We start from the raw sequence: 10,826 nt of genomic DNA, 5'->3' as shown, positions 1-10,826 counted from the left end.
CACTACTAGCATTATTTAAGCAAATTATTTACAGCATTTAGCAGACACCCTTATCCAGAGTAACTTACAACTGAAGGTTAAGGGCCTTGCTCAGGGGCCCAGCAGTAGCAGCTTAGTGGACCTGGGGTTCAAACCCATGACCTTCCAATCAGTAGCCTAAACACCTTAACCACAGAGCTACCAAATCATAAGCTTGTTCCTTTTAGTTTGGGGCTGAAGAATAATCAAATGTTAAGAAACAGCCCAGCTCTACAGAACCTAGTACATCGATTGTCCTTTTGGCTCGTTAGTTTTCTAAACCATGGCATCGACTTAGTAGGCCATCCTAAATGCAAACTAAAAATCTTTTTTTTTTTTTAAAAAGTATTGCTTTAGTTGTTGGCACATCAAACACATACTGTTCACAGGTGGAGGAAGCCAGGAAGACTCGTCACCATCTTAGACATGTAAAGCAAATTTCATTTTAAATGTGTGCACAAGAGGAGAGAATAATAGAACACTGGCAGGGTTTTACAGGTACACACTTAAATTTGTAGGTAACTTCAAAATCAACTGATGAATAATCAAGAACCCAAAAGCTACATGCAGATTTTTATTTAACATTTGTACAAAAAAACAATTCCATTACAAAACACCAATATTAGTACTCCTCATCTACATCTTCCTCACAATCTTCAGCAGAATCTGCTCCAACCTCCTCATAATCCTTTTCCAATGCAGCCATGTCCTCTCTGGCCTCTGAGAACTCACCTTCTTCCATTCCCTCTCCTACATACCAGTGCACAAATGCCCGCTTGGCATACATAAGGTCAAACTTGTTATCCAAGCGACTCCAGGCTTCTGCAATTGCAGTAGTGTTACTCAGCATGCATACAGCCCTTTGGACCTTGGCCAGATCTCCACCAGGTACTACAGTTGGGGGCTGGTAGTTGATTCCCACCTTGAATCCAGTAGGACACCAGTCCACAAACTGGATTGAGCGACGGGTCTTGATGCTGGCAATAGCGGCATTGACATCTTTGGGTACCACATCACCACGATAGAGCAAGCAACAGGCCATGTATTTGCCACGACGAGGGTCACACTTGACCATTTGGTTTGCTGGCTCAAAGCAAGCATTAGAAATCTCAGCAACAGAGAGCTGCTCGTGATAGGCTTTCTCAGCAGATATAATTGGGGAGTAGGTAACTAATGGGAAATGGATGCGAGGGTATGGAACCAAATTTGTTTGAAACTCAGTCAGATCCACATTAAGAGCACCATCAAATCGTAAAGAGGCAGTAATGGAAGAAACGATCTGTGCAATTAGTCTGTTCAGGTTGTTGTAGGAGGGGCGATCTATGTCCAGATTGCGCTTGCAAATGTCAAAAATGGCCTCGTTATCCACCATGAAGGAGCAATCCGAATGCTCAAGGGTGGTGTGAGTGGTTAAGATAGAGTTGTAGGGCTCTACCACTGCAGTGGAAACCTGGGGAGCAGGATAGACAGAGAACTCCAGCTTTGATTTTTTGCCATAATCAACAGATAAGCGCTCCATCAACAGAGAGGTGAAACCAGATCCAGTCCCACCACCAAAGCTGTGGAAGATCAGGAATCCTTGAAGACCTGTACACTGGTCAGCCTACAGATGACAAAAAGATGAGTGCAGTAGTTATTTTTCTATTTACTCCCAAATGAATAAGCAAATAATTTAAGGAAAATCCCAATTGCAGTTAGAATCTCATGCCTTTTTGTTTGCACAACAAAAACTCACCATTTTTCGCATACGATCAAGAACAGAGTCCACAATCTCCTTGCCAATGGTATAATGGCCACGGGCATAGTTGTTCGCTGCATCCTCTTTGCCACTAATTAGCTGCTCTGGGTGGTAAAGTTGACGATAATGTCCATTCCTGATCTCATCTGTAAGCAAGCAGTTACAGTAATCAATCAAAACCACAGAACCTTAACACCACTTTGAGCTCAACAATACAAACTATAACTGGCAACATAGAACCCAGTTATCCATTTCTGATAGGACATTTCATGGAAACAGGACAAAACTTATGCCTAAAGACATAGTTAAAATTTAAAATTGAAAAAGGCTTAACATTTTACCTACAACCGTTGGCTCCAAGTCGATAAAAACAGCTCGTGGAACATATTTTCCTGCTCCAGTTTCACTGAAGAAAGTACCAAAAGAAGAGTCAGCCACAGTGATGGTGCCAGGAGTGATCACCCCATCAGGCTGGATACCATGCTCCAGGCAATACAACTCCCAACAGGAATTACCCATCTGGACTCCTGCTTGGCCAATGTGCACAGAGATACACTCCCTCTGTAGATACAGCACATGACACTAATCAAACATCAATCATAATGCAATCATCAGCTTTAAATAGTATAATAACCTAATGTAATATTACCATCTTGTTCAGTAAAACAAATCAGAAAACCCACTTCGTCAACCTGCAAAACAAAACACACTCGTACAAAGCCTTAAACCGCAACAAACACTAACAACCCTCTAAGTACCCCCCAGGAAACAAGCTACTTACCCAAACAACTCTAGTGCATTAAGCTCGTGCGCTTACTTTATAACAGGTGAGTGCAATCTTAGGGGCGTGGTCTTTTAATTAAGAGGAACAATCGGAAACAGATGTCCAGAAAGCGGAAGTATAAAACGTTTCTGACGTCATTTGCGAGTCTTCTTGATTAAGTAGTAAGCTTTTGGCTTTCCCGATCTAAATAATTAGCTACGCGTATAACTAAGAGCCTGCAGGATTCGGTGTTAGGCGGGAAAAAAAGCTAATTTCCCCCGAACACTTTATTTACAAAACAAATTACAAAGAAAAATTTAATTAATTAACGGACCAATGAAAAACCCTGGGATTTGAACTGAAAAAAATAAACAGAAAACCTTGATGAATGTAAAGAATACAGAAATGATGACGTCATAGTGGAGGACGGGTGTCCATGGCCGCACCTGGACATAGTGGAGGACGGGTGTCCATGGCCGCACCTGGACATAGTGGAGGACGGGTGTCCATGGCCGCACCTGGACATAGTGGAGGACGGGTGTCCATGGCCGCACCTGGACATAGTGGAGGACGGGTGTCCATGGGCGCACCTGGACATAGTGGAGGACGGGTGTCCATGGCCGCACCTGGACATAGTGGAGGACGGGTGTCCATGGCCGCACCTGGACATAGTGGAGGATGGGTGTCCATGGTCGCACCTGGACATAGTGGAGGACAGGTGTCCATGGCCGCACCTGGACATAGTGGGGGACAGGTGTCCATGGCCGCACCTGGACATAGTGGAGGAGTTTTTCCTCGCCAGTCACCTCAGGCACCTCAGACTTGCTCAATGGGGATAAATACAAACACATTTAAATAAGTCTATTATTAATCGTGAGTTTTTGTATTATATTGATATTTGTATAATAAACTCTTTTGTATTATGTTTCTTATGTTCTGTAAAGCTGCTTTGAGACAATGTCCATTGTTAAAAGCGATATACAAATACATTTATGAGAAATAAAGATAATATAATGCTAATCAGAAAAATAAATGTCTTGAAACACCTAGTCATCATGTACATAATATAATAACATTATCATACTGCACATTTTCCCCGTAGTTCAACGGCTATTTTGATCACTTTAAATTCCCAAAATGAAAGCAACACTTTAAAAGATTAGACATTTTCTGTGGCAGTGTGTCTGACATTTAAATGATCAGGATTCAGAAACCACTTCAGGTTAATTAACGCAGACAAAAATAATACTTTGTTTTTTATACTGATTTGCTGCAGTTCTGGCTACATTTCACGCCAGTCTGCGGTTTAAAGAATGAAATCTCAAGTCAGAATAACAGATTGTTAACACATTAGCATAACATATTAGTGGTTAAAGCTAGCTGTATGTGATATCAGTGGAGGTTTGGCACAAGGTGCTGCTTCGTGTTTGTAGGATGACACAGCGTTTTGCCTGGAGAAATCTATGTGTGTTCCTGGAGAATAAATTACATTTCTGTCCTACATACTGGTATGTACTGTAGACTACATGCTGTACTAATACACAAGCCATTCCTGAACCATTCTCATGGTGGGAACATCCCACAACACCTGCTGTTTTGGAGATTCTGGCAATTCTGCCCTGGCCAAAATTGCTTCAATCCAAATGCTTGCCTATTTTACATTTTACACATTAACTTCAAGAACTGTTCAAATGCTGCCTAATAAAATACATCCCACCTCTTGACAGGTGCCGCTGTCATGAGATAATCAATGTTATTCACATCATCTTTCAGTTGTTTTAATATTATGGCTGATCAGGGTATTGTGTGTGTGTGTGTGTGTGTGTGTGTGTGTGTGTGTGTGTGTGTGTGTGTGTGTGTGTGTGTGTGTGTGTGTGTGTGTGTGCGATCTCAGGTGTAAGTTTCTCTTACAGAAGACATCGACCTGAAGGAGAAAGAGACTGTGGGCAGTGGAGGTGTGATATGAGCAGGGTATGAGACTATGGTCAGGATCACCTTAGAGAAATTGTTGTTGTTCGAATAAAACAGAAATAAAATGATATGAAGTCTATTTAAATCTGTCCTTTCTACAGTATTTGTTGTGTATTTTAGACACAGGTTATGCAGCAAGGATGGATGAAAAGAATTGGTCAATAATGTATGCGGAATAAAGGAAAAAGTTTTTTTTTCTTTTACTGTGTAGTCAGGTGAAAACTATCGGTCTTATTAAAGGAAATAAATCGATTGGGGTCCTTGTAATTGACTGTGAGAGACATCCGCTTTCAAAAGCATATATGGTCACAAATATCATAATGAAATTTGATTTCTATTGATGACACAATCATAAAGTTTATAAGTTTATTTACAAGTGCCTGTTTTATAATAGGTATAATCCTATAAAATGGGGTCAAAAAAGGGGGATTTAGAAATATAAAATACAACAAAAACAAAATAAAGCAAAACAAACAAATAAATAAAATAAATAAGATAAAGTGGTTGTTGTGAAAGTGGTGGCTGAACTGATCTTTTCTGTACCGATAGCTAACTGTAACTTCACTTCATTTGATAGATTCACATTGTTATTCTTAGAAATCATATAATCTTGAGATTTACACAGAATATATAGACTGTGATTAAAGCATGAAGATACTAGTTTGAATATATTTTAGCACAAACATTAAAGCGAGGCCTCTTGGGGCTGAGCCGCTCATAACTTAAAACACTAGTCAGGACATTTTGTGTAGAATAAAATTATTGTCATGTTGTGTTGTGGTCTTGAAGGTAAACATAAAGCCTTAGACATGATGATTTAACACAGAAGTGGAAGATACAATATAATAAGTAATACATCCGGGTCTGTTTCTGAAGGAAAATGTTATTATTTTCATCAGTAAGTCTGTGTGTACCTGTTCATTGTTTAGTAAGAATTAACAAGGTCATGCACACGTCTTAAGTAGCAAGCTGAGAACAAGTTTAAACGAACCATTATGTTGAATTTAGGCTAGGAATTCTTTCTACATGTGATACAACCCAAGGTGATGTTATATTATTATATTTTCAATAACTTGCTATTTTTTAAAATCTGATTCAACCATTTGGTGGTTAATGCTGAGCTCTGATTAGCTCTAGCTGTGTCTTTTATTTAGAGTGCCCTGAGCTGGGCCTGGTATTTACAGAAAGCAGCAAAGTGAATACGCATGACTGCTTTTTGTTGAGGCTGAGGCTGGTTGAGAGTCTTTGATACTGTAAATAGACTCCCACACGAGTGGGTGTGCTGTGAACTGTGTATTTATATGAGTTTGTGTGCATGTGTGTTAAGGAGTGGGAGTGCCATGAACGTTGTCTGGGATGGGTTGCCTGGTTGGATTGGAAGCGGTGTGTCTGATGTGGTAAGCGGTGAACCATCGCTTAATTGCATCTACTTTTTTAATATTTAAAAACTCTCTGAATTACAGGAGGCTCCGTATTGCCAGTGCTTCTATACAGTGGGTTTCTATTCTTTTGATTACTCCTGTTTCATTTCTTTTGCAAGCAAACTATGAAGGTAACATCACTACACTATGTTTTAAATATACTGTTTTCTGGGTGACTGATTCAATGAATATGATATGAATTGTATCATTTGCTTATCAGTGTAAAAGAGGCTAGATAAAAGAGTCTTGTGGTAGATGTTCATTTCTAGTAAAATAATTTGAAAGCATTAGTTATAATAAAGTTTTATAATACTATATGATGTTTTTGTGGTGAAGATTGTTTTCTGCTTTCAGGTAAATTGTCTTAAGGTTAGGGCCAGAATTATGCGTTTTTTCTTCCAAATCTTGGTTCTTGAATAAAATGAAAGCAAAGAAAACTGCTGAATTCACACAGCCAGAGATATTAATTCTAATAGATGAAAGGAAATACTGGAATTTGTTTGCTTTGGCTAGAAAGGGAAAGGCCACAAGATTCTGTCTGGATTTCCACACGGAAGTGTAAGAGTTGAGTTACTACACAACAGGTGCCTTTAACAGCCAGATTCGAGGTGAAGACTCTTTTCTTGAGGATAACTCTGACAAGCTGTACGACTGTTATATATAGATAGATTTGTGAGTTGTGAGGTTGCATTAGGTTGTCAGTAAGCAGAGATTTATAGATTGAAATGAACTAAATGCAGCTACCTCAGACAGATTGCTGTAGAGCACAGTGCATTAAAAAAAGAAAGCACAGCCAACATTAGCTAAAATTGGATAGTAATAACTGGTAGATTGTGGCACCTATATGAGATCTTGGCTTTGATTAATAGTGATACCGAAAGAAACCAATTGAAAGACAGGATTCTGTTGTTGTTTTGTCTACAAAAGATAATAAACTTTCTAGTCCAACATTTTTTAAATTTCCAGAATAGGTGCTACTACACAGGCTGTGTCCTAATTGAGGTACTGTAAATATTTATATACATATTTAGTATCCGGCTTAGTGGTTAGCATGTTTGCCTCACACCTCCAGGATCGGGGGTTCGATTCCCGCCTCCGCCTTGTGTGTGGAGTTTGAATGTTCTCCCCGTGCCTCGGGGGTTTCCTCCGGGTACTCCGGGTTCCTCCCCCAGTCCAAAGACATGCATGGTAGGTTGATTGGCATTTCTGTAAAAATAATTGTGAGTGTGTGAGTGTATGAGTGAATGAGAGTGTGTGTGCCCTGCGATGGGTTGGCACTCCGTCCAGGGTGTATCCTGCCTCGATGCCCGATGACTCCTGAGATAGGCACAGGCTCCCCGTGACCCGAGAAGTTCGGATAAGCGGTAGAAAATGAATGAATATTTAGTATCCAATGTATGCGAATAATGGTAAAAGTAGATCGTAGGAACACTGGGCACAGGGTGGAATATACCACGGATGGGACGCCAGACCATCGCCGTGCACTGTGCACACATATTTACGCTTAGGGGCAATTTAGTTTAGCCAATCCATCTCAAATTTTTTAGAATTGATTGAAGAAACCAGAGAATCTGGAAGAAACCCACAATGACATGGGGAGAATATGTGAAACACCATACAGACAGTAACTGGAGCTCAGTTGGGATGTGATAGCCTACATTTACATTTACAGCATTTGGCAGATGCCCTTATTCAGAGCGACATACGGATGTGCTTAAGTCTCTATCAACATTAACTCTGATTCACTAGGTTACATATGTAAGGTACCATGAGTCTAAAACATTGTTCAAAGTTTTTTTTTTTTTAATAAACATGAAGTGGAGGCACGGTGGCTTAGTGGTTAGCACATTTTGCTCACACCTCCAGGGTTGGGGGTTCGATTCCCGCCTCCGCCTTGTGTGTGTGGAGTTTGCATGTTCTCCCCGTGCCTCAGGGGTTTCCTCTGGGTACTCCGGTTTCCTCCCCCGGTCTAAAGACACGCATGGTAGGTTGATTGGCATCTCTGGAAAATTGTCCGTAGTGTGTGTGTGTGTGAGTGAATGAGAGTGTGTGTGTGCCCTGCGATGGGTTGGCACGTCCAGGGTGTATCCTGCCTTGATGCCCGATGACGCCTGAGATGCTCCCCGTGACCCGAGAAGCGGTTCGGATAAGCGGTAGAAAATGAAAGAATGAATAAACATGAAGTGCTAGTTGAAGTGTTTCATGAATAAGTAGGTCTTCAACCGTCGTTTGAAAAAAAAAAACCTTCAAATTTTATATTACCATTTTTGAGTAACCTTTTATTTGTTTAACCTGATTTAAAATCAAATATTTATTAAGTAATGTATTATACTATCCTTACGGTATCGAACATTTGTGATGTAAACATTTGTGATCAACGAATATCGATTAATTATCCCAGGTTATCAAAAGTGGGACTGGACCACTGTGTGCTTTCCAGAGGGGTGCAGCTGGAGAGGATGGGAAGCTGTGAGGCCGCCATGTTGGAATATTCGATTCCTGATGAAAGCTTGGGGGGGAAATGAAGGAACGATTGTGAGCCGGGAGTGTTGGAGCTGCGCGCATAAGACTCCGGTGTCGGTTCTATTGGAATTTAATCACCGCTTTTACATTTGTATTAACCCTATAAAGGACACCGGGGCGACCGAATAGCTGTTAACCGTGAAGAAAAAGCGTGTAAGTAGAGAAGGGGGGGGGATCCCATGAAAAGTGGTTTTGTTCATGTGTGAATTTTGAGGAATTGCAGTTGTGGCATCGCTGTTATTGTTTGTTTTTTATTTATTTTTGGTTGTTTGAAAAAAAAAATAATAATGTGTCACCGCGGAACCTGATTTAAGGCATTTAAAGACGTCGTTTTGTCCAATTTGGTCATTGTTTGTGCTTTCATGGTACGTTCCTGCAGTAAATGTGCCGTTTGTAAATAACCGTTAAACCGTAGAATATTTAAATCAAACCGTGCGCGTGCTTAGTCATTTAAAAAAAAAACGTATTTTTTTTTCTCCTTTCACGAGCCGAATCTTGTCGCTTCAGGTCATAACGGTCGCCAGGTAAAAGTTAGACAAGCTCTTTCTCCATGATCCCCTTCTTCAGCTGTTGGTATCAGATTTATTCTGGCTTTCTTTCTCTTTCTATCTGCCTGAGTGAGTGAATACGTGAGCCTTGCTTTTTTCCTCGTGTCCCTGGGCGGTGCTGTGCTCAGGCCCGCTTTATTTTTAGCCTGAAGCGTTCAAGGTTTGTCATTTCTAAGTTAATGTATATTTCATACCTGAGAAGCTCTCTACTACTGTACTGTGTAATGAAGTAAAAGTAGTTTTTAAATAGCTCCACTGTCCAAAATATATATCGACTGAGAAGCTACACTTTCATACCGAGAGTCTAACTTTTAGACCGTGTTTAACACCCGGTATAACGACAATTGTACCCAGGGTTTCTGCGCATGCGCATTTCATTTATACATGTACTTCAATTTATACACCTTCCTATAGGCATTGTGCTACCTCGAAGTGTATGCTGGGGGTATTTTCTGATAAGGTCACAGTATTAAAACAGACAAAATGTTAATATAATACAATACAAATCATTACAAGACCAGTTGTTATACTTATAATCCCCAAACACTGCACCTATGAATGCACCCAATACTCCTGTGAAGGCAACCTGAAACTAAAGTGACTTAAGCTTTTGTGTGTGTGACCGGTGACAAAACGTTTTAAGTTGTGTTAATTTAGTTTAACCATTCACTTATACTTTTCAACGATGTCCACACACTGCACTGCTATAGCCTTTATATTTATTCACTGAACATATGTTTGTATATATAATTACATACTGTACATATGTTTACATATATACCTATATACATAACATGCTGTACATATGTTTATATATATATATATATATCATTACATTACATTTACAGCATTTAGCAGACGCCCTTATCCAGAGCGACCTACATTTTATTTCATTATTAACTCACAACCTTTGATTGGTAGCCAAACCTTAACCACTAGGCTACCACATCCCTTTTGTATGTTATTATATGTTATGTATATATTATATGCTGTACATATGTTTACATACAAAAAATTACTGTGTTTATGGTTTGATTCAGTGTGTATCTTAAAGATAACTATATAGACTAATGGGGAGAATGCATTCTTTAGGTTGCACTGATTGTAAGTGGACAGGAAGAGGCTTGTGTTTACATCAGGAAGTCAAAACAAGTGGTGTGTGGTAGTGCAGTAAGTGGACTGGTGCACTTTACTCTTTAATCGTTCAGCTGAGTCCCTCAGGATGCTTCAGAAATACTCCTTTTTCCTTCTGCCAGCAGTAGCCTGTGTGTGTGTAAGAGTGTGTTGAGCCCCACATGTATGAGCTAGAGCTTTAAACTTCAACCACACATCTGTGCCAGAAAGAAGTCTTCTCATTTCCTGCACTAAAGCTTGGAGCTGTGGAGTGTAAAATTGTTGTTTTTCCTCCTTCTACTGCTGTCCGGGTATAATATAAAAACTTAAAGCTTATTCTCTGAGTAAATCACTAATCGTCTCCAGTTGTTTTATATTTATAGTGACATTTGTGGTCCCTCTATTGCTTGGAAACTCTGTTTAATGTGTTTTCAAAGTCCTGATATATGCACATCATAAATGAACATGCTGTGAATAATTCCAGATGGCAACACAGTTTGTCAATGTCAATGTCATCTCAATCAGTCCAGCTGCTTCACAACTCAGAATAAGGCTTGATATGAAGGTGTCACTGTAGAAATGGAGCAGGAAATTACAATCGAAATCCATTGAACTAAGAACCCAGACATGATCTTAAACTAAATGGGTGCTTAAAGAAATACTCTATCTGCTCTACGTGTAGTTTATGGGTGATGAGAACAGTCACTTATTTTGACCCATTTCCCTGTGTT

At 39.8% G+C, this 10,826-nt stretch overlaps 2 protein-coding genes across 3 annotated transcripts in view; one reads left to right on the top strand and one right to left on the bottom strand.

Moving 5' to 3' along the window:
- Positions 1 to 579: 579 nt before the first annotated feature.
- On the bottom strand, positions 580 to 2,549 carry LOC113661521 (tubulin alpha-8 chain). The gene is made up of 4 exons (XM_027175803.2): positions 2,406 to 2,549; positions 2,098 to 2,317; positions 1,754 to 1,902; positions 580 to 1,621 (listed from the first exon to the last, which is right to left on the bottom strand). Exons 1-4 carry the CDS (start codon positions 2,406 to 2,408, stop codon positions 641 to 643), a joined length of 1,353 nt encoding a protein of 450 aa, XP_027031604.1. The 5' UTR covers positions 2,409 to 2,549; the 3' UTR covers positions 580 to 640.
- A 5,845-nt stretch (positions 2,550 to 8,394) lies between these two features.
- The window catches only part of ptk2aa (protein tyrosine kinase 2aa), a 78,696-nt gene continuing 76,264 nt past the window's right edge, over positions 8,395 to 10,826 (top strand). Inside the window, exon 1 of one of the 2 annotated variants that reach the window (XM_047808144.1) lies at positions 8,395 to 8,587. The gene's annotated coding sequence lies outside the window, so the exon portion shown is untranslated. The remainder of the gene's footprint in view (positions 8,588 to 10,826) is intronic. The other variant, XM_047808143.1, reaches the window with a different exon arrangement.

Source organism: Tachysurus fulvidraco, chromosome 24, assembly GCF_022655615.1.
Source record: "Tachysurus fulvidraco isolate hzauxx_2018 chromosome 24, HZAU_PFXX_2.0, whole genome shotgun sequence".
Taxonomy (NCBI): Eukaryota; Metazoa; Chordata; class Actinopteri; order Siluriformes; family Bagridae; genus Tachysurus; species Tachysurus fulvidraco.
This window is presented reverse-complemented; position numbering and strand designations above follow the sequence as displayed.